Below are 17,580 nucleotides of genomic sequence, written 5' to 3'. Positions count from 1 at the left end.
AGCAGCAGTATCATTATCACTGTATGAGAAAGAAAAGAAAATCAAGCTGACAAATGTAAGGAAATGTACAGTAAGCTTTGATGCTGTTTCCTTTGTAATCTAGACATAAAGACTATACAAGCACATACAGTGTGGTGCATTTATAGCATATAATGTCTGATAAATGATTGATAATGACACAAATATTTGATGCCCCGACTCCTGTGTGACCTCCTTTGTCTGCTTCAGGAAACTGTGGTTATATTAATAATCTTTTGTTCTTCAGCCTCAAAGGACGCCATCTGCAATCATGAGGAACAGAAAGAACAACTGAAGCACACTTTTATAGACAGTGTAAACAAACCCTCCAACAATACTGTATACCTATAATGCAAATACTACAAAGCTGGTGTACATCATTTGACTGGAAAGTAGGAAGGATATAACAATATTTCTACTGGATAGCTTAAATAAAATAAGGTTATGATATAACCAGGTTCATAGCTACTATATAGTTCATGAGGCCATGCCTCTAGTATTTCTTCTGAGAATGTGCATGTTTTTGCAACCTTGTGGGAAGTTTACATTCTGTAGTTGAAGCCTCACACAAAGTTTCTTTTAAAGGCTGATTACAGTACTTTTAAATTCCATAACTTATAAGCCAACAAAATGATTTAGTATTTCTCCACCTGAATTTTATGAAATTAATGGCAATGGTGTATTTTACAGCCACTAATTTCCTCATAATTTTCTGGAAAGAACTGAATCATCTGGTAATAATTACAGGGAAATTTGAACAAAGTTCTGGGACATGAATTTGACTTGTTGATTTTATAAGCAATTGTTGATTTTGAGTGGAATTTCTTTGAAACAAAGTTCAAACCGGCATTGACTTTGCTTTTGTTTATTTTTTATTTTTTGGCCACTTGGGGGCAGAAATCTGTAATCACAACAATGACATGAAGTCACCTGCCAACATTCATTTGTTTGTGCCCACCTGGCCAGTGGAAGTCCATTACTCACCTTTCTTTGAGCTCTGTGTTGCTCTCTACCACATCCTGAGGGAAATATCTGATTCTGCTAAATGCACCATCATGTTCACTAACGCTGTCTCTCTCTCCTGTTTGGTGTTGGGCAGGTAGAGGGTACAGTGGGTTTATCAGAACGTTTTTTTTTTTTTTTTTGCTGTAAACAGTTGCCAGTTGCTGCTGGAAACAAAGTTGTTACTATGAGAGCCTCGGGAATGAACCAAAACAATAAAGCTGTAGGCAACAGAAATCAAGAGCTGAAAAATGTCAAAATTCTCAACGGAACTGCAAAATGTGTTTAAAAGTAAACTCAATAAATAAAACGTGAAGAAAAAACAAACAGGTAACATTAGAGACCTTATTTTTTTGGTGTCTAAGGTGGTGAGGGGGCCATATCATGACTTCAGTATCTCTAAAATCCTGACTACAGCCCTGGATATAATCCATATGGATAACTGAAAACAATAGCTAATTAAAATATGATTCATATTGATTCGTTATATGTATTTTTCATACAGTAAAGACCACCCAGTATTATGGTGTGACACATTTGGTGAGTGTAAGACTAACCTACATAGATGTCTCTTATGAAACAGTATGAGCTCAGTAAGTCATTCTGACCTCTAGTCTGTCACATCCTCTGTTGTGAGAACAGTTACATTATGTAACCAATGCATCACAGAGTGACACCCTGCAGTGATAGGAAGAAAAAGGAACATGATATAAATATTATCTTTCCTCGCGCGCGGCCAGACACAGCGGAGATACATTTAGTAACACATGAGCGTAACAATAAAGAAATCCCCGTGTTTGCTTTATTGTCAGCGCGCACGACTGGCACGACGTCTCCCCGCGTCGCATCCAGTCTCATATCAAAAGATACTAAACAGTACTGTAATCCCAGACTTTGATCACGTGAGCGCAAACTTGGCCAAATGGGAAGGCGAGTCTCGGTAGTACGCTTCCGACCGCCATTACATTACAATGCGTGGTGGGCTGGACGATCGTGCGCGAAAAAATGCTACGGCGGCGCTTCGGCGTAGAGCAAACAGACACAAGAGGGTGAGAATGACACGGACGGGGCTCACACCGCGCACACTTCCACTTATTTACCAATATAATAACGCGCTCCGAGCGACCATAAACAATGAGGAAGGAGTCGCCGCCGAGGACATCATGCGCGTGTTGAGGATTTAATTCAATAACCAAACCATTTCTCGAGGAGAAGGAGGAGAAGGAGGAGGACACGCTTTTTTAAATGTCGAGGTGGTTTGTAAAAGAAAGATCTGCAGCATGCAAACACGTTCCCTCTGTCAACGATCGGCGCCTGAACTGTGCATTTGAAAACAAAATCATACGAGAGATTTTTCTGCGTGTGTGCAAGACTGAGGCTGTTGTGGCCGCGAGAGAGGACGTTTCGTAATGATATAAAACTGAAAGGAAGGAAGGATTTTTTCAAACCTCCGTCTACAGAAGCCTGTTTGTCGTTTTCCTGGTGGCGGAGTGTAAGAATAGTTTTTTTCTTGTCTGAACGGTTTGACTCATGATTCGGGGCTTTTCTTTTTCTTAAAAAAAAAAAAAACAAAAAAAAAAACTGGGAACCCGCTCGACTTCTTCGTCCGCCCTGCCACGGAGGGAGCACTTGAGGGCTTGCTTTTTCTTTCTTTTCTTTTCTTTTCTTTTCTTTTTTTTTTTTTTTTTTTTTTTTTAAAGATCTCCCCTGACCACCACCACCACCAACCACCTCATCTGCGGCCCGTTTAATTCAAGAGCAACAGAGGGATTAAACATTCCTGCTCTCAGCCTGTTTGCGCGTGTGTGTGTGAGAGAGTGTGTGAGTTAGAGAGGGAGAGAGAGAGAGGCAGACGGGGCTACATTGTGAGAGAGGAACGGTTGTGGTAAGAAAGAAGGCTATAAATAGCTCATGCAATTCTCGAAAACTATCACAAGTGGTGCATCAGCTTGTGGAGCAGACGGAATCAGATATCCTGCACGTAATGTCTCGGCTCTAAGTTGATTGTTTTGCAGAGAGACGAACGTGTAATATTTTTAAAGAAAGTTTTGACTCTTTAATTTCACAGTTTTTTTTTTGGGAAGGGAGCGTGTGTGTGTGTGTGTGTGTGTGTGTGTGTGTGGAGGGGGGGAGAAGCTGTTCCTCGGCGCAGAAGAAGAGGAGAGGAGTCGCTTTCTCATGGATTACGCTCATTTAATGATGAAACTATCAGCGGAGAGACTGATATGGAAGCAGGCTGATGATCCTGTGCGCGTGGATTGAGATGGATACATGTCTGTGCTCTCCCGCGTTTGACAATGCTCAGATTTGGAATCGCTTGACCTGGATTGTAACAATGTTTTGATTCCCCTTCCCCTCCTCTCCTCTCCCCAACACCACCACCACTAACCACCCGCCACCGCCGCGCTCGCGCGCGCACACACTCACACTCACACACACACACACACACAAGCACGCACGTGCGCGCCCGCTTGGATTTACAACATTAAGACAACATTATAGATCTGCCTTTATGGATGCATTCTGCACTTCTTTTTGAATACGCCCATTCCTCCCTCTGCCCAGACCATCCCGAATCTTATCATTATCTGGACCTCTCGTGAGGTGTATTTTGTTTGTTTGTTATTTTTGTTTTTTGAATTTTTTGGGCAGACACTCGTTAAAAAAAGGAAACCCGAATTTGTCAGCCCTGCTCGGTGTTTTTGGATACCGATGTAGGATTTCGACATGCCCAGCGCTGACGACCCCAACAACGGCGGACGATTATGACTACATCGGCGAATTGGGTGGCTAACGGGGCAAGCCTTGAGGACTGCCACTCCAACATCTTCTCTCTGGTACGGTTATCTATAAATCATGCTCGTCACACACACATACACACACACATACAGACACAGACACGCCAGCCAGCTGTGATCGACAGGTCATAAGACTGTGGGAGGCACGCTTTAAATGTGTCTGTTGTACAAAGGTGAACGAATTGCTGCTGTTGTTATTAGGCAATCATTAACACGGGTTAGTGGTCCAGGATAGAAAAAGAAAAAGCTCCATATTTTACCACTAAGCCTGTTATAATAAAATACCTCAGCCCACAGGCTTAAACCGACATGGTTTGAATGGAATAACTCCACTTTATCATCTGATTTCAGTCCAAAAACACATCTCCTAATGATTGAAATACAGTGACCAAATGCTACCAAAACAAACTGGCCCATTATTTTGGCCAGCATTTGCAGATTTGGCTTTGGTTTTTAGCTGATAAACAATGGATAAACAGTCATTTTTCCCATCTAAAGCACAGTGTGCTCTGGCTATTATCCTCCTCCCCTTTTAAATAATCATTTCACTGGAAATCTAGCTGGAACTCAGTTGCATTGCCAAGCAACTAACTTGGAAAGAAGGCGTACTGCTGCCTCTGTCAAATATTTTCTGCAGCCAGAGAATAGAGAGAGAGAGAGAGAGAGAGAGAGAGAGAAGGAGATTTTCATGATCTTCAGCAAATAGCAGTTTAATGTGTTGAGCTACAACAATTGCTCACTGGGTTATGAATTGGATGAGTCGAGGAGGAATTTTGTGTGAATCTGAACTGAGGAGCTGTGTTTTTTTTTTTCAGGATAAAGCAATTATGTCTGTCAGAGAAAAGCAGGTTAATAAGATTCTGACAGACAGCGACATGTATCAAGCACACAGCGGAAACAGCACTTTCACACTCACTTTATCCGGAGAAAAGGTGTTTTTCGACTCTACAGTCGTGCCCTTTTTTTTTTCTTTTTTTCTTTTTTTGGTTGTTGCAGAACTCACTGGTTTTTGAGGGGTGGAAAAGATTGAGCAGTCGTGTTTTCACAGTTTTCATCCTGCAATCAGCGAGTTAACTGTCCCACTACGACGGGCAGCCAAGTGGAAAGGCATGCGGTAGACTGAACTCAGGCACAGGCTGCCGAGAACCACAACAACATAGGGGTCCTGAGGGCTTTTTAGGTGATCATGCAGGTTGTCCATCAGCAGCAGCAGCCAGTCCCTGTTACAGTGCATAAGTAACACCAAAAGTAAATAAACAAGTATCACGTGGTATGGATTTGTGATGTTTTGTGGTGGGTAGGGAAGGAGAAACAAAGTTTGTAGTTGTGACAGAGCTTGCAGAAATCTATAAAATTTCTGGTTCTCCCTTCTCATGTATCTCAGTCATTTTTGTGACTGTAAAAAGTGAAAGGAATTGATATCTTAAGCTATTCCAAAGCATCTTGTTTGAATTTCTGAGGATTGACGCTGGAATAAATTCAACAGCTCTCCAGTATCGGACGCCTCTAAAATCTCTCAGCCTGTCGCCCCGACAGCTGAAAAAAGTGATTACGTCTCTGTCAGTGTCTTGGGCGAGGTTATTCTCTTGTGACGAAGGGGAAAAAAAAGGCTTTCATTCACTCGCTGCTGTGGCGTTGTTGGCCCTGTTGCTCTGGCCCCTGCGAACATCCCTTTCAAACCGAGGGGAGAAAGAGATCATCCATCAGTGGGCTTGTTGAGAATATTTATGACTGGCTGGTGCAAACGGCGGTTACTTGCTGGCAGGGCTCCTACAGGGAAGTCCAAGACAGAACAAAACACTAATGACACACCGGGTGTCCTGGTTAGAGGGTACTACTGAGACAAAGAGACGGAGGAGACAGACGGGGTGGGGTGCAGATTGCATCCTGATGTTGAGAATGAGGCAGATGTGTTTGCTGTTGGCTTAACAAGTGGAGGAAGCACTTTCAGCATCATTGCAAGTGAATGAATCAAATCAGGTGTGATTATTGATCAAGGAAAAGACTTGGAAAAAATAAGCATGAATCCCTGCATTTTTACCACCTTTTACTTTGTTTAGTTCTTAAACAGTTGATTAAATGAGTAGTTGAAATTGATTGATAATCTATTAATAATTGGAGACTTTACTCAAAGAAAAAGGCCAAACATTCACCGGTTCCAGCTTGTCAAAAGTGAGGATTTCCAGCTTTTCTCTGTGTTATTACTGTAAATGGAATACCTCTGGTTTTGACTGTCGTTCCAGCAGCGTGAAAGACTTCACCTTTGTTTCCAAGAAACTCTGATCAGCACTTTTCACTGTTTCATAGACTAAAAATTATGCTGATGATAATTTATCATCAGTTGCTGGCCTAACTTGGTCTTTTAAAGTTCTAAATATGAGAAGACACAGCCTTTACAGTGGGATATTTCTTAACCTCTTCCCTCAGGTCATATGGCTGCTGTTGTTATATAAAGGTCTTGTGGCTTACTAGTGGGTGCTCTGGTTTGACAGCCTGTTAAACAGCATTCCAACATGTGCTATAACCTCGTCCCTCACACTGATTTACTGGCTGTTATTGGAACCTGCATCAGTTAAAAAAAAAAAAGTACCTTAGAAAGTATAAGTGTGTCCCATAGTGTGGGATTTTACGGGGGCGCAGCAGATTACTGTCATGCCTTCTACAAGGCCGGTGTCAGATACTCAAGATTGCCGCGATCACACAACCCACAAAACAACTGTCTTTGCGCAGCGGTGATCATCCATCTGTGACAGAAAGCAAACGAGACCCCTTGTAAGTGGGAGAGGAGAGACCCGGGCGGAGTGAGTTAAGCCGAAGTGGTAGCGATGGAGTGAGGGGAAAGGGTGGAGGATGAGAGGAGAGACAGAGGAATGTTTTCAGCTGAAGGAGAGAATTGGAGGGAGAGAGAGTGGCTGAAGGACTGAAGCAGAATCTGTTTTCATTTTAGGAAAGTATTATGACTGATGTGCATTTCCTGACTGCTAGCCTCAGCCTGTTTGAGACAGAAACTGAGAGTGAAAGAGTGAGACAGAGCAAGAGAGAAAATTAAAGAGGGAAGAACGCAATGAGAGAGAGGGAGGGAGGGAGAGAGAAAACAGTCATCTTTCTGTGGACTGGGCAGGTTCTTATAACACAGAGTCCCAGCCTGAATGTGAAACGCAAGGAGGAGACAGTTAAGAGCCTCACAACACAGGAAGCCTCAGTGTGTGTGTGTGTGTGTGTGTGTGTGTGTGTGTGTGTCCTGTGCACACTGTAAACCATCCAGACTCAGGAGACAAACTTCAAACACCCATCATATTATACACGCGCGCACACACACACACAGAAATACACACATGCATTCACAAACACAAGCACCGACATGGAGGCAGGAGAAAAAAAAATAAACACCCACATGCCCACACAAACATATGTATCTCAAATATACACACATGCACGCACTAAATCTTCCACCCACACTCACATGCACATACACACCACATGTTTTATCACCTTTATTTGGGCTGTGAATACATCCTACATCCCAAGAATGCAGACTTGTACAAACACAGGTAGATTGCAGAGACCTTAATTAAAGGACTTCTCCTGTCCCCTCGACAGAGGCGCATGGAGTGCAACACTGGTAATTAAGTGTCCTCAAGTGAAGGTCTAATGTGATCAACTAAGAGACGCTCATTAGCCAAACTGTATTCCAATAGAGATCTTGCATGTATAATAATGATGCTACTGTCTGGCATGGAAATAAAGTGCTAAGAGATGTGGCTTAGGGAATACCATTAACGGTGGTGTCTTGATTTATGGCAGGTGAGTGGCCTAAGGCTTGTAAGAAGAAGCAGGTAATCAGGAATGGTGCCTTTTTAATATAGACTGTTTGCATCTCCTCATTATTAATGGAAGTGGATATTGCCAGGGTGCTTAGGGATGAAAAAGAGGCAGTGGTTGGATGAAATGCGTGTCACGAACGGCCGAGCTGAAGAATCGGTCAAGTTGGAGTTTTAATAAGGCTGTGTATCGTTTGAATTTTAAGCGTCGATGTGATACCTGTATACCTGAGTGTTGGTAGTGCTAACAGAACAATACCACTTTGAGAAATAGTTTTTTTTTCTTTTGCAGAGCCCTGTTTTCATTGAACAAAAGAAGCCTAGTTCTGAAATCTTAAATGTCTAAACTAGAGCCAGACTGGTATCTTCACTGTAAGCTAATATCGTTGACGTATGTGTTGATTAATAACAAGAAATCACACAGTAGAAATCCCATTAATATGTATGAGGTAATTCACAAACAGTCTGGCCATGACATAGTTTGTACAACTTTATTTTCCAGCTGTTTCCTGCTCAGTGAATATCTTGGCCAAAATTCTTTACAAACCACGTCTAAGGGAGTCTTATTGAAAACTTGTGTTATGTCTTTTAAACTCTTCAATATCAATATTAATATCAGCCTTTAAAATCTGGTGTCTGTCAAGTCTTAAGTCAAAACACAAGCAGTTGTATCTACAGTTAGTAGAACTTTATCTGAGAGGGTAAAGCTAGTGATTGTTGTTGTTATTGTCAACAATTCCCATAAAGAGAGATAAGAGTTCCATATGTGAACTTTCATTTAAAAAAGGCTTAATAAGTTACCAGAGAGCAGGGCACTGTAGGTTTTAGGAAATGTTATGCAAACAGTACTAAATAGAGAATTTGTTCAGGAGTATTTTCATGTGTGGATTTAGCTGCCATAAATACTCACTGGTGGTGCACATAGCGTTGACTCAAAATAAATGATAGTGCCTGTATTCATTGTGATGAAGGAACATGTCACCCAGGAGGTCTGTGGCACAGAGGAAGATCAGGTTTTGGCTTCACAGACAGATCTTGTTAGTTGGTTAGGTTTTGTCTTTTGATGGGAAAAATATCGATGAACTCCAGATTAATCCTTCAAATCAGAAACTATCTGATGAAAGAATTAGTAAATAAGACTATAATGTAGGCGTTTGATGTCAGCAGCTGGTACTTCTTTTAACTCTGTATTTAACTGTACAAACAATGAATGTGTAGTTTATATTGAGATATCTAAGGATGACATTGAAGCCACAGCAGTAGTGTCCTCTTACACAAGCAGAGGATCGGTCCAGGTTTCCAAGGCAGCAGCCCCAGTCTTCTGCTACGTGCCCTACGGAGCAGCTCCATCTGGTTACTTCTCACTAAACAGTCCACCCCCTACGCCCAACCTGTGCGTTTGGCTCTGCTTGCTTGCAATTTTGACAGCTAGCGCTGGCTTCACCTTGAGTCTGTGTGCGGCGCCTCCCACTAATCTGCCCCTGTCACTGCTGTGGGAATCCCTTGTCATCGCTATAGGACTCGATCAGGCAGTGCCCCACCTGTGTGAACATGGAATCCTGTATGTAAGTGACACACATACAGGTTTTTCTCAAATACTTTCCTACCATAACAAAATAAAGCGTGGGTTAGCCACTGACAGAAATAGGGCGTTGTATGGGTTGGGAACAGGAAGACGGGGCTCTCCTCACTTGTGCCTCTGTTTTTACTACACATCTTGTTTCTGGTAAATTCTCCCGAGCGTAGTCATGTGTCTTATCTGAGCAGTGGGCTTGTCAGGGCCCTGCCACAGAGGTGAAGAACAGTTCAAAGACGGACAGGGGAGGGGAGTAAGGGAGGGAAGGAGGGAGGGAGGGAGGGAAGGAACCACCGCTGGTCCTAGAGCTGGAAATGGGACGGGATGGGCAGGAGTATTTTGGAGCACGGTGGCTTGAGTGTGAAATATGTAAGCCCTGCAGTGCCAGCTGTGTTCTATTCTTAGCGCCCGCTGGTGTTCCTGCATGTGTGCTGGGCAACAGAAGGCTGAGTGGGAAAGGAGGATTGGCAGGAATGGGCAGTAGCTGGCACCATCACATGCTTGTGATAGCTGTAAAGTTAGCTAGTTAGCTGGTATACAGATAGATAGATAGATAGACAAATCATCTATGTAATTGAGTCTGTAAAAATCCATCTTGACAGGATATATTAATTAGTTATTGAGTCCTAAAAGTCTTTTGTTCCCTCAAAATAGTAAGAAAAAAAAGAATTATTTCAGATTTTTTTCAATAGAAATAAACTTATTTTAGGAATTTTCAAAAAATCTGAGAATCTGAAAAGAGTACAGAATAAGAGATCAGTGCTAGAATAAAGAGGAATGACACTGGACCATAGAAAAGCCGGAGGGTTGAACTGAAGAAGAAAATGAGACATTTGGGACTCAGTAACAGAATACAAGTATTTTGTAGGGCAGAGACTTTTGCAGTGCGTGCAGTCTGTAAAGACTTAATCTGAAAAGTAACAATGACGGGAGAGAAAAAAAGTGCAATATTCTGAAATGTAGTGGAAATGCTCAAATACAAGCACGATGAATTTGTACTTCAGTTATCTTCAGCAGACACTCCACCTGGCTCAGACACGTTTCCCCCAAACGCCTGTAGTTTTCCCCACAGATTAACACCACTTTCCGTCAAACTATTAGATTTTGGATGTGTGTTGCAACAGATCCTCCATTTGTCTGATCGATAGATAAATTCCAGAAACGGATAAAAACTTGGCATTGGGTGATGCCTGCGGGTCTCTGTGCCATCACAACAGGCGCCCTGGGCTTTGTCTCAGGGAGGATCTGTTTGCGGTGTCCTCGCCCGGCTGCAGACACCTTGACAAAGAGAATTTCTTTAAAGGGAGATATTGCTCTGCTTGTAACTGGGCAAATATTTTCTGCAAGCCAGACAGCTTTGCCAATATCATGGTTGGCTGGGATTCAATTGCAGTCAGAGCACACTTAGGTTAAAGGGTGTCTTTTAGAGCTGCAAAACAAGGGAGGCAGAGGGAAAACATTAATGTTGTCTGCTGTGCTGTTGCAAATTCTAATTATCATGTGTTCATGTTCCATTGAGAGATTATCTGTGACCAATCAGACGGGTACTTGATGAGAACAAACACATTATGTGCAGACTGTTGATTCACAGCCGTTTGTGGTGCATTGATTCTCCCCTGCGCTGCCAAACGGCGCTCTCTCTCATCTTGAATTAGGCAGACACCCATGATTTTTCAGATGCTAATGAAAATTTGCACAGCTCAATTTCAGTCCTGGCTTGCTTCATGCTGTAAATGGCCTTTGCAGTATCATAGTGAGACACAAAAGGTTTGATGGAGTGTTTGTGTGAGCAAGTGTTTAAGCAGGGTGGTGTTAGGAGAGATATGAACATGCCATGCTACCTTTGCATCTGTTTGAAAAGAATGAATGGACAGGAGAGGAGGACTCCAGAGGGATTACATAAGTGTCGCTTATGTGTCGAACGTGTGAGGCAGAAGTGCCGAGGACTTCTAGTATTAAAGCTCTGATTGGCTGCCACTCCCACTTAGTAAGCAAACAACAGATTAGACACAGCAGCCAGGTGAGTTGCGGGTTGAAACCTGTTCAGGTCTGACCCACGGTAAATAATCGTCCAGCCCTGCCTGCGTCCTGCACAGACACACACACGCGAGAGAGGCATTGCTGCTTTCCAGTTTTTCCTCCTTTTCTCTTTTGTTTATCCGGTGTGTAATGAAACAAGGAAAAGTCATACTGACTTATGCGGTGCTGTCATTTTATCTGAAATAGCATCCCAGTGGAAAAAAAATCAATGCAGGAAATTACAAGCCAAATGAGATATTTTTCATAGTGCTTATGCTCCATTTGCCCAATTTCAGGAACAATCAGACTATTAACTACTTGTAGGCATTTCACAAGCCTCCATGCAGTGCTAATTGTACAATTACTGTGCTGAATAATTTTTTAATAAAATTCAAATCATTCTCTCACTGAAGAAAATCAGTGAGTAATCCTATACCGCAATGTTAATGTCTTGCTTCTGGTAATCCCCGGACTTCTCGTGACGCCATGTATGACATGCTTGATAATATCTTAAGCCAAATTGGAGCTCATGAATTCCAGCTGCAAGGGGACAAATGGAGACGTAGTTCTGCTCAGGAGAGACATCGTATGGAGATGGAGAACACACTGCTGTGTGATTTTTTTTTTTTGAGTAAAGTAAGGGAGATAGAAGTTCTTGAAATGTTATATTTCCACTGTAACCCTGGAGACAGAAATCTCAAAAATTGAATACCTTGCTGAATTCCTACAGATGTTGTATGTTGCCTAGCAACTGTTTTTACTTCTCCTTCTGTTTTCTATTTTTCCTTCTTTGTCAGTCTCAGTTTTTCTGTCTTTGTCTGTGTCTTTCTCGTTTCTCCCACCCTGTGGCTTGTCACAGTTTAATTAAGTTACGCCAGAGACACTAGTGAAGCAGGGACTGGTGTATTTATTTACATGTTAATAATTTAGGCTAAGCAGGGCCACTGCTATAGCCCGTCCCTTAGCGCTTTAAAAGCAGCCTGACACTGCAGCTTTGTGCTTTTTTTATTTGCCAAATGGCCGGGGATCGTGTCAGCCCTTTTTAGATGCGGCAGTGCGACTGTACACAATGTCTTGCTGTCCTTATTGGTCTTTTCTGCCGCTCCCGCCTCTCTTTTGTGTCAGGTGAGAAGTCACGGCTTGATGGAGGCTTTCCGCCGCGTGATTGGCAGGTCTATCCGTCACTCAGCCCTGGGGACTCTCGCTGCTCTAATTAGGTCGCTTGGCTTGCTCACCTCCCAGGGCTGGATGCTACAGCAGAACACAGATCAAATGACGGTCCCTTGTTTTGCAGGGACTTGTAAAGGTGGCAGCAGAAGGCAGAGGAAAAGCATCTGTTTAGTGTTGGCGGCCCCAGAGGCCTTCTTTCTACACCTGTTTGGTGCTTTTGTGTCGCTCTCGCTCCCTCGCAAGTGCAGTAATGTGCATCGCTCTTCATTTGTGGTGTAAAATGCCAGAGGGGAGCGCGACTCCTTGTGGGTTAATTTGATTTCAGTGGGTTAATTGATGAAGGGGGAGTCGTTGCCTGTTCTGATTTCTGCCACTGGCTCTCCTAACTGGTGACTTCTTACCGCTGACTTAGTAGCACAGCCACTCAGCCTACATTGTCTTTGTCCATATTTATTTCTCACTCTTGATTTTTTTCTTCAAACTGCTGCTGCAAACGTTGCAGCTCTAATGTATTTAAGGAAAATGTCATTGAAGTTGTTATCCTTAAGATTTCAGTCTGGGTTGATTTGGTGATGCCACGGTTACTGTGGTAACATCAATGTGCTTTAACACAGCGACAAACACCTGTCAGAAACACAACAGAAGAACAACTGGTATATGTTTACAGCGCAGCCAAACAAACTCATTTCATATTTTGACATGAACAGTGGCATACACTGTGATTTCACGTACAGTGCGAGTAATTTTCCACACAATAGCAGAGTATGTTAAAAGGAGTTAATTGTTATTTAAAACTGATCTGCTGTCAGAAAATGACTGTTTTGTTGCACTGTGAATGCATTTTTGAGGAACGATTTGGTGTCAGCGCTAACAATGCTGACAAATACATTTAGTTTTCTGTGACTGCTTTCATGATCAAAGCACCCCTGTGCTTTGCCAGTTGAATGCTTTTAATGTGAACTAGCTCTGATACGGCTGTGAGGGAGTGAACAGCAAAACGGTGGGGCTGATATCAGTGAGAAATGCTGGATTACATATGTGCATTGTTTTCTCTGTGTAAGTAGGCAATTACAACTGAGTGGGGGAATGATAAACTCTGCAACTAACAATAAAAATTACTATATAGAGTGCAAATACATTAAATGGCTATTGGTAAAAAGTGTAAAATGGAATGATTTCTTGAACATATTAAGGACTATAACTTACATAAAGAGTGTTTCTTCTGCTGAAACTTCAAATAAGTTGTACTGAGTCAATTCTTTCACAGAGTCCGTTAGAAATAATTAAATTCCCCCCATTCTTTGACATTGAATCAAAGAGAGATAGATAGTGTTGCATATGTCTGATAGAGACAAGTCTTATCTTAAGACTCACAGGCATCACAGGCGATCTGAACACACCCCAAATATTGGCAGCTTGTCAAGTGTCTAAACAGATTTGACGTTGATGAGAAAGCTATGCCACTCTGACAGAATAAGTGTTTCACTTGTGCCAGAGTAGGTAAAACTGCTGATACAAGCTGTCTCTCAATTGCCTAAAGTGCCTCCTTTGTCAGACTATCAGGCTGCGAGGCTCTTACGCTGTTGTGAGATTCCTAAAGAAGTGGCGTCTCTCTTAGATTCCAGCCTCTCATATGCTTTCTGTCAGCTTTGATAGAGCACCAGGCACCTATCCACTTAGATGCGCAATGCTCACATCAGCTGCTGTGTTTCCTTAATAAAACTCAGGCACCTGCACATAACCAGACTAAATATTGTTTTTTTCCGTTTCCTCTTTGGCAAATGCATGCATTTTAAATGGCTGCTCATTTGTCATGAGAGTAAAAAGAAGCACTCATTTCTGTTTGAATATGTTGTTAATACTTAAATTTCTCTGTCCCAGGCAGCAGCACAGCCTCGTCTGAGTTTATTCTTGGAAAAAAGTATTTTAAAAGTGTGTGTGTGCGTGTGTGGTCTGTGTGTGTGTGGTGTGGTCTGTGTGTGTGTGTGTGTGTGTGTGTGTGTGTGTTTTTTTTTTTTTTCCCTACATGGAAGTACAACACAAACATACATTCAGCTGCATGTTGGGAAGTTCAAGAGGCCCATTCAAAAGGTCCCACAAGTTTTTGAGAAAGAACAGGAGGAGCAAAAATATTTTCTGTCTGCAGAAGCTTTCCTGCAAAGTGCATGTCAAGTGTGTTTTCCTCTCAGTTCTGCTATCTAAGTCACAAAGGTTTCCTCTGCATTGTGACGCTCGGGGGGACTTTGAACAATATACAACATATGCTGAATGTATTTGTCTGTCAGACTTGCAGTGTGACAAACCTTTTCAGTCCCTGGAAATGGGATCCTCTTTTCTGTTAAAGTCACATGGTTCAGACTTCTATCCACTGCTTTCTGTTTTGAGTAATGTATGCTAAAGATTAAAGTTCTGACTCCCATATTTTCTTTTGATTACAAGCACATGTCTGGTGCACTGAGTTTGACCTTTGGTTGGGATACAGATTATGTTTTCCAAGCCTGGGCTCAGTTCACCTTACATGCAGGAAATGATTTTTAACTCTCCTGTTTTAAGTTTAGGTTGCTCTTTAAAATCAATTTTCAGAAACACAAAAGTGAGTAAAATAGTGACGAATCAATCCCAGTGGAAGACGCGCACATTTTCGTGCCAGCTGAAAACAGGGATTTTAATAGAATACTAGAAATAGAGCGCAATCTTCCACCTCCTCTGTGCTGACACAAAACTATTCTGGAAACGTATGGTTAGCTGTTATCTTTTCTCTGTTTACTAGACAAAAAGACACAAAGAGAAGAATAAAAAAAGTGAGAGAAGAGAGAGAGAGAGAGAGAGAGGAAGAGAGAGCATGAGATACTCCTGGGTGTATTCAATAGGCATTCGTGACAGTGAGAGAGTGTTGAGAGATGAGAGGGAGAGCGGAGACGAGAAAGATAATAGAGGTGAGGGTAAGGTCAAAGCTTTGGTCCGTCTTAGCAGTGGAAGGAAAAACTCTTGTTTTTGGTCCTGCACTCAATCAGAAATTGAACCAGCCAACCTACAGAACAAGGAGCTTGTGGGGAGTGCTGGCTTTATTGACAGTAAAGCAAAATCCACTGTCTTTTTCCTTGATCCCTTCGCCTTTTTACCCTTGTGGTGGTTTTTAAAAGAGCCGGAGACTGTGGCCTGGAATAATCGTTGATTTGCTCTTTCGTACATTTCTGGATGGTAAGGAATTCGCTGCTTTGGATACACACTAATATCTTGACAAATATACATACGTCCCACCAAACATGCCATCATCACAGCTGCTGAAAAGGACATCTCTGTCAAGTAGAGTGGGATCAATAATAGTAAAATCCCTGTGTACCAACCCTCTTTATTTTAACGGTTTTTTTTTTTTTTTTTGCAATTTTTTGCCGTATTTACCACCTAAAATACAACTTAAACAGTCTATAATCTAAGTTAAAGTCTTATAAGATATACAATGACAGAATTTTATCTAAAATAAACAAAGGTTGTTTTTATTTGTGCGATAGGATTTTATTCACAACCTTGATTTGTCATCAAAGTTGCAGTTGCACGACATGCTCGATGTGTTTTCTCTGCTTTCTCCCACCTGATACAAGTGATAACTCATTCATATAAATATGAGAACTGGCTGTTTATTAGAGCCAGTATTACTTTGACCTCAGAGGGCTGATAGAGAAGGTGAAGTGTGCTGAGAGATTGAAGCCATCAGTAAGAGCGCAACCCAAACATACAGACCTGCACACACACCCCAGAACGCAGACATACATGTGGGCGCATGTGCACATAACAGGGCAGAGATGACCACTAAAATACACACAGAGAGACAGGCAGATCTTAGCTGTCATCACTGGAAAAATAACTGGACATCAGCCTGAAAATATGTCTGCCTCCTGATGCATGTCAGTGTTTTAGAGAGCTTCTGGTCTGCACATCATCACAGCTGCAATGTGTGTTGTATATGTGTGTGTGAGTGTTGTATGTGTGCAGGCATGTGTTTGGATATGCCTGCGAGCATGTGACTATGGCCCCGTTCCTCTTCCTGCAACTATGCCACAGCTAATCCACCACAGGAGTTCAGCAGGGTGTTAGTGTTAGTGGCTTTTCACATGGTCAGAAAACTCACCGCGCCTGTGTTTGGGGCTCAGGGAGGAAGACGTAGTGAAGCCACTGGCCATTAAGCGCCATATTACTGAACTGTAAAGCGTTCACGTGTTTCACTTTGTGTCACCACACCTTCATGTTTGATCTTCACTACGCGGAGTGATGTATGTGCAGTCCAGAAGACTGTTATCAAATTCATTGACTGAAATAGTATTTAGCATTTTTCAAAGAGGGAGAAAGTGATCTATGATGGCAGTATCGTTCAACTAGTCACTCGTTTGTCGGTATTATTATTATTATTATTATTATATAAGAAGAGTATTTTTATATGTCCTGAAACAATGTGTGCAGGGGATCTATAACAATGGATTCACCAGAGAGCATGTGTTGCCTTAAAAAACAAACGGGTATGCCTTTATTGTGAATATATTTTTTGACATTTCACTTCTCCTCATCTCCTCCTCTCCGCTCCTGATTCGGTAGCGGCAGACAGCTGTGTCAAACAGTGAAGGAACTTTTGACATTGACTGGGAGTGACGAGGCAGCGCAAGCAGATGTCTTCCTCTTTGCTTTGGGAGAAACGGCATCCTTGACCTTGTCATGGCTAATTTTAGGGCTCAGCTTATCACAGCACCAATGTTTATATCTCCCATTACACACACTGTCATTACAGGAGGGACATGCTTGTAATTATGGGTGCATTCTACAGTCAGGATGTTCCTGGGGGTCATGTTCATACCTCAGTGTGCACTCACTTTTAAGATGCTGCAGTGCATGTACTGGTCATAACATCTACTTTTTAGTGTATACACGGACTCCTTCAGATACGTGCATTTGTCCTGATGTCAGCTGTGACGTGGACACACACTGAAAACACACGCAAGCCTCCTTTGGCTCCTCTCTGCTGTCGTCAAAGCTGTGGAGCCTCCTTTTCTTTGTCCACTCAAAGACACTGCAGGTTTTAATTTTCTGCGAGTGCCTCCTCTCTACCTGTCCCTGTGTTAAAATGGGTCAGTGTTTTTCTTCTTCTTCTTCTCTCAGCTGGTCTTAGATGGCTTGGTGCCTGCGC

The 17,580-nt window shown here is 42.3% G+C and overlaps 1 protein-coding gene across 4 annotated transcripts in view; it reads left to right on the top strand.

The window, feature by feature from the left end:
• The first annotated feature begins 1,959 nt into the window (after positions 1-1,959).
• Positions 1,960-17,580, top strand: part of LOC108874437 (mediator complex subunit 13L) — a 76,065-nt gene continuing 60,444 nt past the window's right edge. For all 4 annotated transcript variants that reach the window (XM_018662891.2, XM_018662890.2, XM_018662889.2 and 1 more), the window contains exon 1: positions 1,960-3,857. In XM_018662891.2, the coding sequence (XP_018518407.1) occupies positions 3,786-3,857 (72 nt within the window). In that variant the 5' untranslated portion in view covers positions 1,960-3,785. The remainder of the gene's footprint in view (positions 3,858-17,580) is intronic.

This window comes from Lates calcarifer, linkage group LG9, assembly GCF_001640805.2.
Source record: "Lates calcarifer isolate ASB-BC8 linkage group LG9, TLL_Latcal_v3, whole genome shotgun sequence".
Taxonomy (NCBI): Eukaryota; Metazoa; Chordata; class Actinopteri; family Centropomidae; genus Lates; species Lates calcarifer.
Note: the sequence above shows the minus strand (reverse complement) of the source record. Positions and strands in the feature narration are given on the sequence as shown.